The sequence below is a fragment of the Zeugodacus cucurbitae genome, chromosome 4 (genome assembly GCF_028554725.1).
Source record: "Zeugodacus cucurbitae isolate PBARC_wt_2022May chromosome 4, idZeuCucr1.2, whole genome shotgun sequence".
Lineage (NCBI taxonomy): Eukaryota > Metazoa > Arthropoda > Insecta > Diptera > Tephritidae > Zeugodacus > Zeugodacus cucurbitae.
The window spans coordinates 29,342,749-29,365,355 of record NC_071669.1 but is presented as its reverse complement, the minus strand read 5'-3'; the positions used below and the strand labels follow the sequence as shown (position 1 = coordinate 29,365,355).

The window sequence follows — 22,607 nt, the reverse complement described above, 5'->3', positions numbered from 1 at the left end:
TCGATCTCTGCAGACACCTCGAAAAGAAGTTTTTGTGCGGTGAGCAGCCTACAGCATCACTGGATCATCCGAAACCAAAAAATCAAAATACTTTCTTTAGTTTATTAGTTTATCTTTCAATTGTCGTCGAGCTTTTTTTTTAATTTTTCAATTTTTGGTACCATTTTCAAGCCAAAATGACGATTTTAGACGTAAAAATTGATCTATTTGTTATTATAAAATTTTTAGTAATTAAAATTAATTTGCAAATACATATAGAAATTTGCATAATATAATTAAAATATGTTAGAAAATGGAGAATAACGATAAAAATTAGTTAATGAAATCTATTTTTTTGTTTGGAAACAATGCGTACAAGAAGTTGAGAAAATTATATGAAATAGAATTAGAGAAAGACACGGATAGAGTTGTCGAACAAGAATTGCTCGTGTGAACGCAATGGGCGACAGCAAAAGACAATACTTCAAGAATATGAATCAGAGATAAAGAGATGTACAACTCTCATATCACTGGAAGTGAGAGCGCAATTGTAAACGTCAAAACCACCTAAACTTTGACAGTTTGTCGAGATGAGGAGGTTTTGACGTTTCGCAATTGGGAAACTGGAAAGGCCAGATTGAAATGTTGCCAAAAAAATAATGCGATGGAGACATTTTTAGCCGCCTTGCAAGATCACTAATAAGAACTTAAAACAATAAATATCAATGATAACGCGTAATTTAAAAGTGGTTAAAGAATATTTTTGTGAATTGCAGCATCGAGAAACTAATTTTTCATGGAAAATTATAAAAGAAATTGATTTATTTTCAGTTGACACTTAATAATTGACCATATTTATTACTGAAACTTCGAAAACCGGCTATTTTAATATACCATTTTATCGCTAAATGAAATTGAAATAAGTTATTTTATATTAAACATTCAGTATATAATAATTTTTAACCATAATAAATGTTTGTATTTTTATTTAAATGCCCAAAAATTAGTATTTTGTCTGATCTGGCAATATTGCAAAATGTTATAAAAAACGCAAATTTTGAGGTGCTCTCACACTGGAATAAGTTGGACATCCCTTTATCCCTGATATGAATTTAGGAACGACAACGACAACGGGAATAGGGCCGATATAAATATATTAAAAAAATAGAAGGTATTATTATATATTTTGATGCTTATAATTTGAGAGGAACAGTGTAGCAGAAATATTTTAAGTTATTGGCTAACTAATATTATATAAACTGTATAACCATATATGAATGAAGCTTGTATAATGATACTCGGACATCTGGTTGCATATTTCCATACTAAATTTTGTCCCCTTTGCATATACTACATATAATATTTTCTAATTCAGCATACAAAGACAAAATACTAACAATGAAATTCAAAAATATGTAAAAGGTAAATGTCAGAAATATACATTTGGTACTACTGTTCTATTACTAGTTTGGAAGGGTTTTGCGTTTCAGCCGGTTTGTTCGATGAGTTTGGGAAACTCCTGATTAACATGCTGTCTGAGCTTCAGCTCATGAGACTTTGCAATTTTGGACATTCATTTAGCACTGAGTTCACGCCAAGAAGAGTTGGAGGTGTGCAAATCTTACGTACCAAGGAGCATTAAATAAACATTTATCTGAGAAGAAAATATCTCCATATAATTAAGTGAGAATAATATCCTTTTCTTTTTTCACAAAAAAAATTTACTTTTATATTTGCTTATTATCGGGCTTAAATCAAATTCACATGTTCTTCTCTCAACATTTCTTACGTTCGATTGTTCGTTTCTCAAAATGTTACACTCCAACCAGAGAAGAAATGTATGATTTGTGTTAGTTAGATGTGTGAATATCTGATATAAATGCAATTCATTCACATTTTCGTCGAAACGAATTGAAATCCTTTCCAAACTGTTAAAATACAAAGCTTTACCACAACTAAGAATAATTTCCCACCAATGAGCCTTGCAAATTACGAAAATATATCCAGTTAACACCAATAGATTCATGGGGCTTCCCACATGTGAGCATTTGAGCAAATTAAGATTTTCTAAACTCTAAAAAGCAAATGACCGTTGTTTGGCCTTGAGATTTATATATAAATATGACAAAAGCTAAACGAATAGGAAGATGGAGCATCTAAACGGTATTGTAGATCCTGATTGGAGTGTGTGACAACTTGAAAGCAATTTCTTCAACGTGTAACATCCGGGTAAGATGGCTGCTTAATGCTCTGAGCACAAAGATGACTACACGACACGACGTAGCGACGGCTGGCTACAAATTTCGCTTTGAAACCAGCGTCTTGAACATTTTGAAGACATCATTTTCATGTAAATTAGCCCAAAATAAACACTTTGAGGAAAAAATATAAAGTTGTGTGTTAACAGCAGCCGATGCGTGCACTTATGAATTGATGCATGTGTTATGTGATTGGAACTGACAAGTTCTTTCGCGAAGAACTACTTTCTGCATTGGCGGTCTTCGGCCGCGCTTCAAAAAAATAACCCTAGTCGTGTCATAACCGGGGGTCATCAAAGAGATTTAAATGAAAATTTCTTTCGCGTAGAACTACTTTCTACATTAGCGGCTTTCGGCCGGGCTAAAAAAAAAATAACCCTGGTCTATCCAATACCTGGTGGTAATGGAAAGTTCTTTCGCGTAGAACTATTTTCTGCATTGGCGGCCTTCGATCGTGCTTCAAAAAAGTAACCTATATAATCTGATATTCATGTGCGAATATCTCGCGAACAATGCAAGATATAATTTTTTTATTCCTTAAAAAGGTTTTATTTTCGTATAATTAACATGAAACAGTCCTCAAATTTTGGCACCCTACTAACTAAAATCTCCCCAACAATTTTATTTTTGCCGTTGACACCTTTCACTTCAACAAAATTTACATATTTTGTTCAAAGTGAATTATTTTTTCAAAAAATTGCTAAATAGGTCGATTTATTTGCTCCCAGAGCATCACACGATGCAAATACAGTGATCCCCGCTACGTGAATCATTTTTGTTCTTAATAAGAAATAAATGCGACTTTCATTATAAAAGAAAAAATATTAGATCGAAGTATTTGAGAAAAAGCTTGGTAAGTACCCTGAGGCACTTAAGCCGAATTTATTTAAGTGCCTTTCCTGCTTAAGTGTCCTAAAAGTCTTGCATGTTAAGAACGGGCACTTAAGCGGGGATTACTGTATTATTGGCCAAATCTGACAGCTTCTGGTTATATATTCGTACGATGTTTTTATTCAAAATTTCCACGTTTATTTAAGACAATACACGTACAATAACATTTTTCAAAATATTGTTGGATTTGTGATTGCATCCCAAAAGACTTTGGAAATCTAAGAAAATTTATGTTTTGTGGTGTTTACATTAATATATCACTACTGTCATTATTTTTTTCCCCACTTTGTTAACTAACCTATTTGCATATTTATCCCTTTATAGAATCTACAATGTCTCCTCCAAATGTATTAGTAACCGGAGGAGCGGGATATATAGGCTCCCATACAGTCTTGGAAATGATGAATGCAGGTTACAACGTGGTTTGCATAGATAACTTGAGTAATGCGTACAGTTCAGGATCGTCTAAGTTACCTGAATCATTGAATAGAGTTCAAAAGCTAACTGGGAAAACATTAATTTACTATTGCATTGATATTACTGATCGAGATCAAGTGCGTTCTGTTTTTCAAGAGGCAAGTTTAATTTTTTATATTATTATTAAGATAATTGGTAAACTATTTACAATATATGAAAATTAAAAGTGTTAGTTCCAATCCTTGGCATGAAAGCATGTTTAGGATGCATTTCGATCATCGCGAGTTATTTTTTTTTCGTTAAGGAGTTCGCTGTGGTCCAAAACATAATTTTTTGTAATAACAGAATGCGGCACAAGAAAATTCATCAAGCTAAATGGCTGTCCTCTGATAAAAAATTTAGCAACCAAATCGATCATGTTGTTATTCTATAATACATGTTTGCGTACGCTCCGAGGAGTACGCAAAGGTTCACACTTGCCTCTGTGTAGCAAAGAACGCCGGTCAACAAACGTAAGGAAGATTCCATCTCGATATATGGGAACTGTGGAACGACATCCAAAACTCACTGCCTACCGCTGCAGACAAAACATTTGGACTTCGGCAAGGCCAAAACAAACGAGCAGGTACGAGGAGGATTGAGTTTCGCAGTGGAGTGAAAGCAGACTGCCTACCACGCAATGTTGCGGTCGACCAAACACGTGGAAAGGGACCTAAAAAGAAAGAGTCCGCAAATATGAAGAGCTTGAGAAGCTGGCCCACATGGGTAATGCTCGAAAATGTTATGAAAAAAAGGTGGCTTACCGAAGCATTCTCCACAGGTGGTAATCTGGTCACTGATGTCCAGGGCATACTGGGTTTAGAGATAGAACATTTCTCCAACCTGCTGAACGATTGTTGAGAGTGCTACCAGTTGTTGGCGAACCCAAGTTTTTAGAGTCTATGTGTTAAACGTTTTTTTTTATTTTGTTGAACTTCATTCCCCTGAAGTACGATTACATTCAGCTATGTTCATTGTAGTGATGAGCGATATTTCACTACCGGTGAATTTTTCACAGTGATTGAAAAATCGCATATAGAAACTGTGATCAATTTTCGGTAAGTCTAGTTCGATCACTATAGCAATAGCAGTTCAGTGATTCTAATTCGATCACAGTAGCAATAGTAAGCACTTCAGTAGCAATTTCAGTTGCGATTTCGATAATTTTGGGTACGGTGAAAGCAGTCTAAAATTTTTTAATTAGTTAATTGTGATTACAAAAGCAAGTAAATTTTGTATATTGTTAAAATTAATAAATATGAAAAGGTTAAACACTTTGTTGATTTTTCGTGAATTTTTGACCAAAAATAATACTGTAGCGATTCTCCATATTCGCCAGACATAACTCCGGGTGACATTTTTCTATTTCCAAAAATAAAGTAGGCGTCGTTTTATAAGCAAATGAGAAATCGCTGAAAGAGCCAAAGGTTATCCCAAAAATCGAGTTTGGAAAGTGTTTCGACGATCGGAAGAAGCGCTGGCATAAGTGCATAATATCAAATCATGAATTTTTTAAAGGCGACAACAATAATATGGACGAATGAATAAATATTTTTTTCATAGAAGGAAAATTTCATTAATTTTTTAACAGACCACTTATATAATTTAAGAAAACATATTTATCGGTTACAAGCAACATTTGTTCTACGATTTTTCTTAAAAATTATTATTTTAGATTTTACAGGGTATTTTATTGGGAAATCATTTGAGGAACCACTAGGTGCTCATTGCAGAAATACATTGTAAATATATATTTTTACAAAAATCCACATTTTATTGATATGTGGTCATCGTGCTCGATCTACTAAAACCATGACATTCGCCATCATTGTTAGTCACTAGAAAATACAAAATTGTTCATGAAATTATTTTTTTGATGCACTCTTACTCAAGTCACATTTACCTAAAAGATAACGGATATATCAAAGCAAAAGGTCATTAATGTAATATATAAAAATGTATGTTTATACTTGAAAAATTCACAGAAACAGGGAATGGTTTCTGGAGGAACCGCCAGGCGTTTAAGGGTTAAGAATGTTTTCGGTTTTCCGCAGCGTATAGACAGCATATCCAAGTCAATTTTTATCATCATAATTTAATAGATGAATTATCATAGATATATTTTCTCTTTTGTTTTCTGCTTTTTCTTTGTGCAATATATGTTTATGTATTGACTTTCAGCATAAAATTGATATGGTGGCTCATTTTGCTGCTCTTAAAGCAGTTGGAGAATCCTGTCGTATACCTCTTCAATACTATCATAACAATTTGACGGGCACCAATGTTCTCTTGGAAGCCATGGCGGATAACAATGTGTTTAAATTTGTGTATAGCTCCAGTGCCACCGTTTATGGTGAACCCAAATTCTTGCCTGTAACTGAAGATCATCCAACCGGTAATTGTACAAGTCCCTATGGAAAAACAAAGTACTTTACGGAAGAAATATTAAAGGATCTATGTAAATCAGATAAGGTAGGTGATACTTTTATTTTGAATATCTTTACTAAGTCATATGTTTTTTAGCGCTGGGCAGTTGTGTCGTTGCGATACTTTAATCCAGTTGGTGCTCATCCAAGTGGATGCATTGGCGAAGATCCCAACGGAGAACCTAATAACTTAATGCCATTTATTGCTCAAGTGGCCGTCGGTCGTCGGGATGTTTTGAAAATTTATGGTTCTGATTTTCCAACCAAAGATGGAACAGGCGTTCGCGATTATATACATATTGTAGATCTCGCAGAAGGGCACCTAAAAGCTTTGGAAAAATTAAGAAATGTAGCGGAAACAGGATTTTTTGCTTATAATCTTGGAACTGGCGTTGGGTATTCTGTTCTAGAAATGGTGCATGCCTTTGAAAAGGCTAGTAATCGAAAAATTAATTATGACATAACTGATCGACGATCTGGAGATGTAGCAACTTGTTTTGCTAATGCTACGCTAGCTGAAGTTTCTCTCGGATGGAAAGCTAAACGCGGCATTGTAGAAATGTGTGAAGATACTTGGCGTTGGCAGAGCAATAACCCTAATGGATATGCTTCTAAATAATTTAAATTGTATTTGGAAACAAATAACATCCGTTTTTAATAACAGTGTGCGGTAATACAATATTTAGTAATAGCAATATTTAGTATTTACAACTTATCCTTCGACAATGTCGTAAAAATATTGTAAAAGTGTAAAAGTAAAGTGATTTTTCGATGCAAAAAACCTAAACTATTTGTATAGAATAAAAATTCAACAAGCCAAATGTTCAGAATGCGTATTATTGAAAGTGTAGGCGTATATTTTTTATCTTTGTTATTCCTTATATCTGCATATTATATACTCGTAGGCAAACAATCGTAGGCCAAAAAATACATTGCGAGAAATTATCTACGAATATGACTGATTTAGCACTTTCAACCCTTATAATATCCAGAAATTTCAAAAAGGCGAAAAGGCTTTATGAAATCGAATATTTTTTAAACCATATTTAGTTCGATTTTGGTGCGAAATACTCTTTTTTTTTACAGAATCTATATATATAAAAATGAAACCCGTTTTCCGTTGTCACGACATAGCATGAAAACGGCTTGACCGATTTGGCTGATTTATTTTTTGTAGTTTTCTAATACTCTGTACAAGGTTCTTACGGAAAAAAATATTAAGAAAATCTCTCAGAAAGATTGAAAAATATAAATTTATCTTTATTACATATATATAAATCTTCTCTACGTGTTTTAGTCATTGAACTCCTCCTAAACGGCTGGACCGATTTCACTATTTCTTTTTTGTGTGTTTTCCACTCATGTTCTGGAAACCGCGCGATTTCAATTCAGAACCGAAATTACAATTCGTACGATTTGGTTTTAAGCAGCTACTACAATGCTCGCGAATGCGAATGCGAACGTTTGACAGTTGAGTTGAATACACATGTTCTTATGAGATGAGCTACATAGCTTTCGCATTTTTTCGCAACCAACGCTCCGAAATTCGTACTTGGATTCGAAGACGCACAGAAGTTGAAAATTTTCAACTTTCATGCGCTAACACAGCAACATTCACATTCTTAAGAATAGCAACCAACATTATGTTACTTACAATCTTGTATGTTTTAATTATTTAAGCTCGTTTTCTTCGACACAATATAAGTATTTTGGAAAATATAATATTTATTAATAATAAATTTATCAAATATTTAAATTAATTTTTAAAGATTAGGGGTGATAAAGTTTTAATAAACAAGGTAGACAGTTTAAATTTTCCTTCCGTTGCTTAATTCGAGGTTTTTCTATGTACACTGATTATAAAAATCAATAAAAATTTAAAATCGCCGTCCATATTATTTAGGTCGATTTCAAACTCGCAAATAAAAAGTGTGTATGTGTATCACCTTGTATACAGCTGTCAACGCATTCAATAGCGCATTTATTCAGCTGCTCGAAATATACGCAGTCAAGTGCACTTTTACGCTTTCGCATTCGCATACGCGAGCTATGTAGTTAAGAGTCGCCGTCGCGTTATTTCGGTATGCCCCAAACAAATTGTGTGGGCATGAGAATAATTTCACTGTAATTTAATATATATATACTAGAGCTCTTGGTATTCGACTAACCGAATTAACCGAATAGGGCATTATTCGAATAATAATATTTGGTTTACACTATTCGGATAGTCGTCAGTCATCGACTATTCGATTAACCGCTCATTTTCGACTATTCGGTTAACCCTTCGTTGTCGACTATTCGAATAGTGCAAGTTCATTAATTTTCTTATTTGTATTGAAAAAAAGGGAAACATTAAAACTAACGATTAACTTGCTTTAAAATGTAAAAAATAACAATGATTTTACGGGAACCATTAAGTAATGACATAATAGTTTTTAACCATTTCAACTGGATGAATGTATTAAATCAGTATTTTTCATAAAAAGTCTATTTTGATATAAGAAAGTTAAAAGGTTAACATTTGTTGGTTGCAAGCAGCTTCTACGTGGAGCTACAATGTTTCCAGCAATGGAGAACGTCCTCCCTGATTCTGTTAAAGTGGCTGGAATGCGTAAACTTTAAAAAATCAAAAGCTGTTTGGATTTCAAACAATTTTCATTTATTCGAATAGTGACTGCATAACTATTCGAATAACCGCAGTTGAACGACTATTCGAATAGTCGTAACATTGCGATTAATCGAATAGTACTAACCGGTTAATATTAGTACGAACGGTTACAAACCGGATATTTGAATAATCGGTTTTCAGGTTAATCGAATAATTTTAAGAGCCCTAATATATACATTCAATTTATAAAGAAAAATCTTTTTATTTTAGTCAAAGAATACGAAATAAATTTAAAATTTTTACAAATCTGTTGAATTTCTGTAAAGTGCACAGAATAGGCTGTATATATATATATATAGGTGGCTTTTTCCTGGCTACATAGGACGAGTACTGGGGAAGTTTCAACACTCTTCTCGCTTCCTCATGGTTACTTTTGTGGTTTTAATATTTTTTGTATTTTTCCCCAACTCTTAAAGACGGTATAACCTTATCATCTATATAGAGGAAATGGGGTCGTAAAACCAAACTAAATATTTTGCAACATGTCTGGGAGGCTTCAGTCGATATCTCGAATCAGAATCGGATAGATATGCTGATAACCGGTCAATCATAAGCCAAACTTATCAACGAAGCCACAATGAAGAAGGCTCGGTTAAAACAAACACTGAAATTTAATATTCAAAATGTGTAATTACCAAATATTCACACAAAGCCAAACAGATTATGTTGCCAATAACGTTCTTTGTATTTTCCACTATCGACTATCGGTATAAAAATCTTGTTGCGGTTCTATTCTTTATGTCACGCCATTCTACCGTTGTTCATACGACAATGGGCAGCTGTAGAGTTGCCACTACTATGTAAAATGTAAAATTATTAAAAGTTATAACAAATATGACGTTATTTTGCCAGCAGAAACGTAAAATAGCTTTGATATATCATTTATAATAACAATCAATTATTTAAAACAAATAAATCGCCAATTTTTACATTTTTTGCACAAATAATTTCACTTTAAGGGGGGGCGGGGGTTGGTTGGTTAAAGTTTGTTTCGTCGAAAAAAGACCTTTTTTCATGAATTTTTTTAGAAAAAATTATTGCTGTAGGTTTATTTTACTTATTATTATATGAAAGTACAAAATTTGAAGGATACTTAAAAAAAGTTTTATCGAAAAATAGCGAGGAATAACGGATTTATCGTCGATCTCTGCAGACACCTCGAAAAGAAGTTTTTGTGCGGTGAGCAGCCTACAGCATCACTGGATCATCCGAAACCAAAAAATCAAAATACTTTCTTTAGTTTATTAGTTTATCTTTCAATTGTCGTCGAGCTTTTTTTTTAATTTTTCAATTTTTGGTACCATTTTCAAGCCAAAATGACGATTTTAGACGTAAAAATTGATCTATTTGTTATTATAAAATTTTTAGTAATTAAAATTAATTTGCAAATACATATAGAAATTTGCATAATATAATTAAAATATGTTAGAAAATGGAGAATAACGATAAAAATTAGTTAATGAAATCTATTTTTTTGTTTGGAAACAATGCGTACAAGAAGTTGAGAAAATTATATGAAATAGAATTAGAGAAAGACACGGATAGAGTTGTCGAACAAGAATTGCTCGTGTGAACGCAATGGGCGACAGCAAAAGACAATACTTCAAGAATATGAATCAGAGATAAAGAGATGTACAACTCTCATATCACTGGAAGTGAGAGCGCAATTGTAAACGTCAAAACCACCTAAACTTTGACAGTTTGTCGAGATGAGGAGGTTTTGACGTTTCGCAATTGGGAAACTGGAAAGGCCAGATTGAAATGTTGCCAAAAAAATAATGCGATGGAGACATTTTTAGCCGCCTTGCAAGATCACTAATAAGAACTTAAAACAATAAATATCAATGATAACGCGTAATTTAAAAGTGGTTAAAGAATATTTTTGTGAATTGCAGCATCGAGAAACTAATTTTTCATGGAAAATTATAAAAGAAATTGATTTATTTTCAGTTGACACTTAATAATTGACCATATTTATTACTGAAACTTCGAAAACCGGCTATTTTAATATACCATTTTATCGCTAAATGAAATTGAAATAAGTTATTTTATATTAAACATTCAGTATATAATAATTTTTAACCATAATAAATGTTTGTATTTTTATTTAAATGCCCAAAAATTAGTATTTTGTCTGATCTGGCAATATTGCAAAATGTTATAAAAAACGCAAATTTTGAGGTGCTCTCACACTGGAATAAGTTGGACATCCCTTTATCCCTGATATGAATTTAGGAACGACAACGACAACGGGAATAGGGCCGATATAAATATATTAAAAAAATAGAAGGTATTATTATATATTTTGATGCTTATAATTTGAGAGGAACAGTGTAGCAGAAATATTTTAAGTTATTGGCTAACTAATATTATATAAACTGTATAACCATATATGAATGAAGCTTGTATAATGATACTCGGACATCTGGTTGCATATTTCCATACTAAATTTTGTCCCCTTTGCATATACTACATATAATATTTTCTAATTCAGCATACAAAGACAAAATACTAACAATGAAATTCAAAAATATGTAAAAGGTAAATGTCAGAAATATACATTTGGTACTACTGTTCTATTACTAGTTTGGAAGGGTTTTGCGTTTCAGCCGGTTTGTTCGATGAGTTTGGGAAACTCCTGATTAACATGCTGTCTGAGCTTCAGCTCATGAGACTTTGCAATTTTGGACATTCATTTAGCACTGAGTTCACGCCAAGAAGAGTTGGAGGTGTGCAAATCTTACGTACCAAGGAGCATTAAATAAACATTTATCTGAGAAGAAAATATCTCCATATAATTAAGTGAGAATAATATCCTTTTCTTTTTTCACAAAAAAAATTTACTTTTATATTTGCTTATTATCGGGCTTAAATCAAATTCACATGTTCTTCTCTCAACATTTCTTACGTTCGATTGTTCGTTTCTCAAAATGTTACACTCCAACCAGAGAAGAAATGTATGATTTGTGTTAGTTAGATGTGTGAATATCTGATATAAATGCAATTCATTCACATTTTCGTCGAAACGAATTGAAATCCTTTCCAAACTGTTAAAATACAAAGCTTTACCACAACTAAGAATAATTTCCCACCAATGAGCCTTGCAAATTACGAAAATATATCCAGTTAACACCAATAGATTCATGGGGCTTCCCACATGTGAGCATTTGAGCAAATTAAGATTTTCTAAACTCTAAAAAGCAAATGACCGTTGTTTGGCCTTGAGATTTATATATAAATATGACAAAAGCTAAACGAATAGGAAGATGGAGCATCTAAACGGTATTGTAGATCCTGATTGGAGTGTGTGACAACTTGAAAGCAATTTCTTCAACGTGTAACATCCGGGTAAGATGGCTGCTTAATGCTCTGAACACAAAGATGACTACACGACACGACGTAGCGACGGCTGGCTACAAATTTCGCTTTGAAACCAGCGTCTTGAACATTTTGAAGACATCATTTTCATGTAAATTAGCCCAAAATAAACACTTTGAGGAAAAAATATAAAGTTGTGTGTTAACAGCAGCCGATGCGTGCACTTATGAATTGATGCATGTGTTATGTGATTGGAACTGACAAGTTCTTTCGCGAAGAACTACTTTCTGCATTGGCGGTCTTCGGCCGCGCTTCAAAAAAATAACCCTAGTCGTGTCATAACCGGGGGTCATCAAAGAGATTTAAATGAAAATTTCTTTCGCGTAGAACTACTTTCTACATTAGCGGCTTTCGGCCGGGCTAAAAAAAAAATAACCCTGGTCTATCCAATACCTGGTGGTAATGGAAAGTTCTTTCGCGTAGAACTATTTTCTGCATTGGCGGCCTTCGATCGTGCTTCAAAAAAGTAACCTATATAATCTGATATTCATGTGCGAATATCTCGCGAACAATGCAAGATATAATTTTTTTATTCCTTAAAAAGGTTTTATTTTCGTATAATTAACATGAAACAGTCCTCAAATTTTGGCACCCTACTAACTAAAATCTCCCCAACAATTTTATTTTTGCCGTTGACACCTTTCACTTCAACAAAATTTACATATTTTGTTCAAAGTGAATTATTTTTTCAAAAAATTGCTAAATAGGTCGATTTATTTGCTCCCAGAGCATCACACGATGCAAATACAGTGATCCCCGCTACGTGAATCATTTTTGTTCTTAATAAGAAATAAATGCGACTTTCATTATAAAAGAAAAAATATTAGATCGAAGTATTTGAGAAAAAGCTTGGTAAGTACCCTGAGGCACTTAAGCCGAATTTATTTAAGTGCCTTTCCTGCTTAAGTGTCCTAAAAGTCTTGCATGTTAAGAACGGGCACTTAAGCGGGGATTACTGTATTATTGGCCAAATCTGACAGCTTCTGGTTATATATTCGTACGATGTTTTTATTCAAAATTTCCACGTTTATTTAAGACAATACACGTACAATAACATTTTTCAAAATATTGTTGGATTTGTGATTGCATCCCAAAAGACTTTGGAAATCTAAGAAAATTTATGTTTTGTGGTGTTTACATTAATATATCACTACTGTCATTATTTTTTTCCCCACTTTGTTAACTAACCTATTTGCATATTTATCCCTTTATAGAATCTACAATGTCTCCTCCAAATGTATTAGTAACCGGAGGAGCGGGATATATAGGCTCCCATACAGTCTTGGAAATGATGAATGCAGGTTACAACGTGGTTTGCATAGATAACTTGAGTAATGCGTACAGTTCAGGATCGTCTAAGTTACCTGAATCATTGAATAGAGTTCAAAAGCTAACTGGGAAAACATTAATTTACTATTGCATTGATATTACTGATCGAGATCAAGTGCGTTCTGTTTTTCAAGAGGCAAGTTTAATTTTTTATATTATTATTAAGATAATTGGTAAACTATTTACAATATATGAAAATTAAAAGTGTTAGTTCCAATCCTTGGCATGAAAGCATGTTTAGGATGCATTTCGATCATCGCGAGTTATTTTTTTTTCGTTAAGGAGTTCGCTGTGGTCCAAAACATAATTTTTTGTAATAACAGAATGCGGCACAAGAAAATTCATCAAGCTAAATGGCTGTCCTCTGATAAAAAATTTAGCAACCAAATCGATCATGTTGTTATTCTATAATACATGTTTGCGTACGCTCCGAGGAGTACGCAAAGGTTCACACTTGCCTCTGTGCAGCAAAGAACGCCGGTCAACAAACGTAAGGAAGATTCCATCTCGATATATGGGAACTGTGGAACGACATCCAAAACTCACTGCCTACCGCTGCAGACAAAACATTTGGACTTCGGCAAGGCCAAAACAAACGAGCAGGTACGAGGAGGATTGAGTTTCGCAGTGGAGTGAAAGCAGACTGCCTACCACGCAATGTTGCGGTCGACCAAACACGTGGAAAGGGACCTAAAAAGAAAGAGTCCGCAAATATGAAGAGCTTGAGAAGCTGGCCCACATGGGTAATGCTCGAAAATGTTATGAAAAAAAGGTGGCTTACCGGAGCATTCTCCACAGGTGGTAATCTGGTCACTGATGTCCAGGGCATACTGGGTTTAGAGATAGAACATTTCTCCAACCTGCTGAACGATTGTTGAGAGTGCTACCAGTTGTTGGCGAACCCAAGTTTTTAGAGTCTATGTGTTAAACGTTTTTTTTTTATTTTGTTGAACTTCATTCCCCTGAAGTACGATTACATTCAGCTATGTTCATTGTAGTGATGAGCGATATTTCACTACCGGTGAATTTTTCACAGTGATTGAAAAATCGCATATAGAAACTGTGATCAATTTTCGGTAAGTCTAGTTCGATCACTATAGCAATAGCAGTTCAGTGATTCTAATTCGATCACAGTAGCAATAGTAAGCACTTCAGTAGCAATTTCAGTTGCGATTTCGATAATTTTGGGTACGGTGAAAGCAGTCTAAAATTTTTTAATTAGTTAATTGTGATTACAAAAGCAAGTAAATTTTGTATATTGTTAAAATTAATAAATATGAAAAGGTTAAACACTTTGTTGATTTTTCGTGAATTTTTGACCAAAAATAATACTGTAGCGATTCTCCATATTCGCCAGACATAACTCCGGGTGACATTTTTTTATTTCCAAAAATAAAGTAGGCGTCGTTTTATAAGCAAATGAGAAATCGCTGAAAGAGCCAAAGGTTATCCCAAAAATCGAGTTTGGAAAGTGTTTCGACGATCGGAAGAAGCGCAGGCATAAGTGCATAATATCAAATCATGAATTTTTTAAAGGCGACAACAATAATATGGACGAATGAATAAATATTTTTTTCATAGAAGGAAAATTTCATTAATTTTTTAACAGACCACTTATATAATTTAAGAAAACATATTTATCGGTTACAAGCAACATTTGTTCTACGATTTTTCTTAAAAATTATTATTTTAGATTTTACAGGGTATTTTATTGGGAAATCATTTGAGGAACCACTAGGTGCTCATTGCAGAAATACATTGTAAATATATATTTTTACAAAAATCCACATTTTATTGATATGTGGTCATCGTGCTCGATCTACTAAAACCATGACATTCGCCATCATTGTTAGTCACTAGAAAATACAAAATTGTTCATGAAATTATTTTTTTGATGCACTCTTACTCAAGTCACATTTACCTAAAAGATAACGGATATATCAAAGCAAAAGGTCATTAATGTAATATATAAAAATGTATGTTTATACTTGAAAAATTCACAGAAACAGGGAATGGTTTCTGGAGGAACCGCCAGGCGTTTAAGGGTTAAGAATGTTTTCGGTTTTCCGCAGCGTATAGACAGCATATCCAAGTCAATTTTTATCATCATAATTTAATAGATGAATTATCATAGATATATTTTCTCTTTTGTTTTCTGCTTTTTCTTTGTGCAATATATGTTTATGTATTGACTTTCAGCATAAAATTGATATGGTGGCTCATTTTGCTGCTCTTAAAGCAGTTGGAGAATCCTGTCGTATACCTCTTCAATACTATCATAACAATTTGACGGGCACCAATGTTCTCTTGGAAGCCATGGCGGATAACAATGTGTTTAAATTTGTGTATAGCTCCAGTGCCACCGTTTATGGTGAACCCAAATTCTTGCCTGTACCTGAAGATCATCCAACCGGTAATTGTACAAGTCCCTATGGAAAAACAAAGTACTTTACGGAAGAAATATTAAAGGATCTATGTAAATCAGATAAGGTAGGTGATACTTTTATTTTGAATATCTTTACTAAGTCATATGTTTTTTAGCGCTGGGCAGTTGTGTCGTTGCGATACTTTAATCCAGTTGGTGCTCATCCAAGTGGATGCATTGGCGAAGATCCCAACGGAGAACCTAATAACTTAATGCCATTTATTGCTCAAGTGGCCGTCGGTCGTCGGGATGTTTTGAAAATTTATGGTTCTGATTTTCCAACCAAAGATGGAACAGGCGTTCGCGATTATATACATATTGTAGATCTCGCAGAAGGGCACCTAAAAGCTTTGGAAAAATTAAGAAATGTAGCGGAAACAGGATTTTTTGCTTATAATCTTGGAACTGGCGTTGGGTATTCTGTTCTAGAAATGGTGCATGCCTTTGAAAAGGCTAGTAATCGAAAAATTAATTATGACATAACTGATCGACGATCTGGAGATGTAGCAACTTGTTTTGCTAATGCTACGCTAGCTGAAGTTTCTCTCGGATGGAAAGCTAAACGCGGCATTGTAGAAATGTGTGAAGATACTTGGCGTTGGCAGAGCAATAACCCTAATGGATATGCTTCTAAATAATTTAAATTGTATTTGGAAACAAATAACATCCGTTTTTAATAACAGTGTGCGGTAATACAATATTTAGTAATAGCAATATTTAGTATTTACAACTTATCCTTCGACAATGTCGTAAAAATATTGTAAAAGTGTAAAAGTAAAGTGATTTTTCGATGCAAAAAACCTAAACTATTTGTATAGAATAAAAATTCAACAAGCCAAATTATCCACCATTTAAACATATGTAGTATGTTCAGAATGCGTATTATTGAAAGTGTAGGCGTATATTTTTTATCTTTGTTATTCCTTATATCTGCATATTATATACTCGTAGGCAAACAATCGTAGGCCAAAAAATACATTACGAGAAATTATCTACGAATATGACTGATTTAGCACTTTCAACCCTTATAATATCCAGAAATTTCAAAAAGGCGAAAAGGCTTTATGAAATCGAATATTTTTTATTCGATATTTAGTTCGATTTTGGTGCGAAATACTCTTTTTTTTTACAGAATCTATATATATAAAAATGAAACCCGTTTTCCGTTGTCACGACATAGCATGAAAACGGCTTGACCGATTTGGCTGATTTATTTTTTGTAGTTTTCTAATACTCTGTACAAGGTTCTTACGGAAAAAAATATTAAGAAAATCTCTCAGAAAGATTGAAAAATATAAATTTATCTTTATTACATATATATAAATCTTCTCTACGTGTTGTAGTCATTGAACTCCTCCTAAACGGCTGGACCGATTTCACTATTTCTTTTTTGTGTGTTTTCCACTCATGTTCTGGAAACCGCGCGATTTCAATTCAGAACCGAAATTACAATTCGTACGATTTGGTTTTAAGCAGCTACTACAATGCTCGCGAATGCGAATGCGAACGTTTGACAGTTGAGTTGAATACACATGTTCTTATGAGATGAGCTACATAGCTTTCGCATTTTTTCGCAACCAACGCTCCGAAATTCGTACTTGGATTCGAAGACGCACAGAAGTTGAAAATTTTCAACTTTCATGCGCTAACACAGCAACATTCACATTCTTAAGAATAGCAACCAACATTATGTTACTTACAATCTTGTATGTTTTAATTATTTAAGCTCGTTTTCTTCGACACAATATAAGTATTTTGGAAAATATAATATTTATTAATTTATTAATAATAAATTTATCAAATATTTAAATTAATTTTTAAAGATTAGGGGTGATAAAGTTTTAATAAACAAGGTAGACAGTTTAAATTTTCCTTCCGTTGCTTAATTCGAGGTTTTCTATGTACACTGATTATAAAAATCAATAAAAATTTAAAATCGCCGTCCATATTATTTAGGTCGATTTCAAACTCGCAAATAAAAAGTGTGTATGTGTATCACCTTGTATACAGCTGTCAACGCATTCAATAGCGCATTTATTCAGCTGCTCGAAATATACGCAGTCAAGTGCACTTTTACGCTTTCGCATTCGCATACGCGAGCTATGTAGTTAAGAGTCGCCGTCGCGTTATTTCGGTATGCCCCAAACAAATTGTGTGGGCATGAGAATAATTTCACTGTAATTTAATATATATATACTAGAGCTCTTGGTATTCGACTAACCGAATTAACCGAATAGGGCATTATTCGAATAATAATATTTGGTTTACACTATTCGGATAGTCGTCAGTCATCGACTATTCGATTAACCGCTCATTTTCGACTATTCGGTTAACCCTTCGTTGTCGACTATTCGAATAGTGCAAGTTCATTAATTTTCTTATTTGTATTGAAAAAAAGGGAAACATTAAAACTAACGATTAACTTGCTTTAAAATGTAAAAAATAACAATGATTTTACGGGAACCATTAAGTAATGACATAATAGTTTTTAACCATTTCAACTGGATGAATGTATTAAATCAGTATTTTTCATAAAAAGTCTATTTTGATATAAGAAAGTTAAAAGGTTAACATTTGTTGGTTGCAAGCAGCTTCTACGTGGAGCTACAATGTTTCCAGCAATGGAGAACGTCCTCCCTGATTCTGTTAAAGTGGCTGGAATGCGTAAACTTTAAAAAATCAAAAGCTGTTTGGATTTCAAACAATTTTCATTTATTCGAATAGTGACTGCATAACTATTCGAATAACCGCAGTTGAACGACTATTCGAATAGTCGTAACATTGCGATTAATCGAATAGTACTAACCGGTTAATATTAGTACGAACGGTTACAAACCGGATATTTGAATAATCGGTTTTCAGGTTAATCGAATAATTTTAAGAGCCCTAATATATACATTCAATTTATAAAGAAAAATCTTTTTATTTTAGTCAAAGAATACGAAATAAATTTAAAATTTTTACAAATCTGTTGAATTTCTGTAAAGTGCACAGAATAGGCTGTATATATATATATATAGGTGGCTTTTTCCTGGCTACATAGGACGAGTACTGGGGAAGTTTCAACACTCTTCTCGCTTCCTCATGGTTACTTTTGTGGTTTTAATATTTTTTGTATTTTTCCCCAACTCTTAAAGACGGTATAACCTTATCATCTATATAGAGGAAATGGGGTCGTAAAACCAAACTAAATATTTTGCAACATGTCTGGGAGGCTTCAGTCGATATCTCGAATCAGAATCGGATAGATATGCTGATAACCGGTCAATCATAAGCCAAACTTATCAACGAAGCCACAATGAAGAAGGCTCGGTTAAAACAAACACTGAAATTTAATATTCAAAATGTGTAATTACCAAATATTCACACAAAGCCAAACAGATTATGTTGCCAATAACGTTCTTTGTATTTTCCACTATCGACTATCGGTATAAAAATCTTGTTGCGGTTCTATTCTTTATGTCACGCCATTCTACCGTTGTTCATACGACAATGGGCAGCTGTAGAGTTGCCACTACTATGTAAAATGTAAAATTATTAAAAGTTATAACAAATATGACGTTATTTTGCCAGCAGAAACGTAAAATAGCTTTGATATATCATTTATAATAACAATCAATTATTTAAAACAAATAAATCGCCAATTTTTACATTTTTTGCACAAATAATTTCACTTTAAGGGGGGGCGGGGGTTGGTTGGTTAAAGTTTGTTTCGTCGAAAAAAGACCTTTTTTCATGAATTTTTTTAGAAAAAATTATTGCTGTAGGTTTATTTTACTTATTATTATATGAAAGTACAAAATTTGAAGGATACTTAAAAAAAGTTTTATCGAAAAATAGCGAGGAATAACGGATTTATCGTCGATCTCTGCAGACACCTCGAAAAGAAGTTTTTGTGCGGTGAGCAGCCTACAGCATCACTGGATCATCCGAAACCAAAAAATCAAAATACTTTCTTTAGTTTATTAGTTTATCTTTCAATTGTCGTCGAGCTTTTTTTTTAATTTTTCAATTTTTGGTACCATTTTCAAGCCAAAATGACGATTTTAGACGTAAAAATTGATCTATTTGTTATTATAAAATTTTTAGTAATTAAAATTAATTTGCAAATACATATAGAAATTTGCATAATATAATTAAAATATGTTAGAAAATGGAGAATAACGATAAAAATTAGTTAATGAAATCTATTTTTTTGTTTGGAAACAATGCGTACAAGAAGTTGAGAAAATTATATGAAATAGAATTAGAGAAAGACACGGATAGAGTTGTCGAACAAGAATTGCTCGTGTGAACGCAATGGGCGACAGCAAAAGACAATACTTCAAGAATATGAATCAGAGATAAAGAGATGTACAACTCTCATATCACTGGAAGTGAGAGCGCAATTGTAAACGTCAAAACCACCTAAACTTTGACAGTTTGTCGAGATGAGGAGGTTTTGACGTTTCGCAATTGGGAAACTGGAAAGGCCAGATTGAAATGTTGCCAAAAAAATAATGCGATGGAGACATTTTTAGCCGCCTTGCAAGATCACTAATAAGAACTTAAAACAATAAATATCAATGATAACGCGTAATTTAAAAGTGGTTAAAGAATATTTTTGTGAATTGCAGCATCGAGAAACTAATTTTTCATGGAAAATTATAAAAGAAATTGATTTATTTTCAGTTGACACTTAATAATTGACCATATTTATTACTGAAACTTCGAAAACCGGCTATTTTAATATACCATTTTATCGCTAAATGAAATTGAAATAAGTTATTTTATATTAAACATTCAGTATATAATAATTTTTAACCATAATAAATGTTTGTATTTTTATTTAAATGCCCAAAAATTAGTATTTTGTCTGATCTGGCAATATTGCAAAATGTTATAAAAAACGCAAATTTTGAGGTGCTCTCACACTGGAATAAGTTGGACATCCCTTTATCCCTGATATGAATTTAGGAACGACAACGACAACGGGAATAGGGCCGATATAAATATATTAAAAAAATAGAAGGTATTATTATATATTTTGATGCTTATAATTTGAGAGGAACAGTGTAGCAGAAATATTTTAAGTTATTGGCTAACTAATATTATATAAACTGTATAACCATATATGAATGAAGCTTGTATAATGATACTCGGACATCTGGTTGCATATTTCCATACTAAATTTTGTCCCCTTTGCATATACTACATATAATATTTTCTAATTCAGCATACAAAGACAAAATACTAACAATGAAATTCAAAAATATGTAAAAGGTAAATGTCAGAAATATACATTTGGTACTACTGTTCTATTACTAGTTTGGAAGGGTTTTGCGTTTCAGCCGGTTTGTTCGATGAGTTTGGGAAACTCCTGATTAACATGCTGTCTGAGCTTCAGCTCATGAGACTTTGCAATTTTGGACATTCATTTAGCACTGAGTTCACGCCAAGAAGAGTTGGAGGTGTGCAAATCTTACGTACCAAGGAGCATTAAATAAACATTTATCTGAGAAGAAAATATCTCCATATAATTAAGTGAGAATAATATCCTTTTCTTTTTTCACAAAAAAAATTTACTTTTATATTTGCTTATTATCGGGCTTAAATCAAATTCACATGTTCTTCTCTCAACATTTCTTACGTTCGATTGTTCGTTTCTCAAAATGTTACACTCCAACCAGAGAAGAAATGTATGATTTGTGTTAGTTAGATGTGTGAATATCTGATATAAATGCAATTCATTCACATTTTCGTCGAAACGAATTGAAATCCTTTCCAAACTGTTAAAATACAAAGCTTTACCACAACTAAGAATAATTTCCCACCAATGAGCCTTGCAAATTACGAAAATATATCCAGTTAACACCAATAGATTCATGGGGCTTCCCACATGTGAGCATTTGAGCAAATTAAGATTTTCTAAACTCTAAAAAGCAAATGACCGTTGTTTGGCCTTGAGATTTATATATAAATATGACAAAAGCTAAACGAATAGGAAGATGGAGCATCTAAACGGTATTGTAGATCCTGATTGGAGTGTGTGACAACTTGAAAGCAATTTCTTCAACGTGTAACATCCGGGTAAGATGGCTGCTTAATGCTCTGAACACAAAGATGACTACACGACACGACGTAGCGACGGCTGGCTACAAATTTCGCTTTGAAACCAGCGTCTTGAACATTTTGAAGACATCATTTTCATGTAAATTAGCCCAAAATAAACACTTTGAGGAAAAAATATAAAGTTGTGTGTTAACAGCAGCCGATGCGTGCACTTATGAATTGATGCATGTGTTATGTGATTGGAACTGACAAGTTCTTTCGCGAAGAACTACTTTCTGCATTGGCGGTCTTCGGCCGCGCTTCAAAAAAATAACCCTAGTCGTGTCATAACCGGGGGTCATCAAAGAGATTTAAATGAAAATTTCTTTCGCGTAGAACTACTTTCTACATTAGCGGCTTTCGGCCGGGCTAAAAAAAAAATAACCCTGGTCTATCCAATACCTGGTGGTAATGGAAAGTTCTTTCGCGTAGAACTATTTTCTGCATTGGCGGCCTTCGATCGTGCTTCAAATAAGTAACCTATATAATCTGATATTCATGTGCGAATATCTCGCGAACAATGCAAGATATAATTTTTTTATTCCTTAAAAAGGTTTTATTTTCGTATAATTAACATGAAACAGTCCTCAAATTTTGGCACCCTACTAACTAAAATCTCCCCAACAATTTTATTTTTGCCGTTGACACCTTTCACTTCAACAAAATTTACATATTTTGTTCAAAGTGAATTATTTTTTCAAAAAATT

The 22,607-nt window shown here is 33.2% G+C and overlaps 1 protein-coding gene and 1 long non-coding RNA gene across 3 annotated transcripts; one reads left to right on the top strand and one right to left on the bottom strand.

Moving 5' to 3' along the window:
* Positions 1-4,657: 4,657 nt before the first annotated feature.
* LOC128921474 (uncharacterized) lies at positions 4,658-22,346 on the bottom strand. 2 transcript variants are annotated; one of them, XR_008470914.1, is made up of 4 exons: positions 17,124-22,346; positions 14,167-14,589; positions 9,314-14,075; positions 4,658-4,770 (listed from the first exon to the last, which is right to left on the bottom strand). It is a non-coding gene; the product is annotated as an uncharacterized LOC128921474 (long non-coding RNA). The 2 variants fall into 2 exon arrangements; XR_008470913.1 differs by having other exon boundaries at positions 19,167-22,346.
* LOC128921472 (UDP-glucose 4-epimerase-like) lies at positions 13,279-16,670 on the top strand. The gene is made up of 3 exons (XM_054229234.1): positions 13,279-13,521; positions 15,585-15,875; positions 15,927-16,670. The coding sequence occupies exons 1-3, from the start codon at positions 13,279-13,281 to the stop codon at positions 16,446-16,448; spliced, it is 1,056 nt and encodes a 351-aa protein (XP_054085209.1). The 3' UTR covers positions 16,449-16,670.
* Positions 22,347-22,607: the final 261 nt, after the last annotated feature.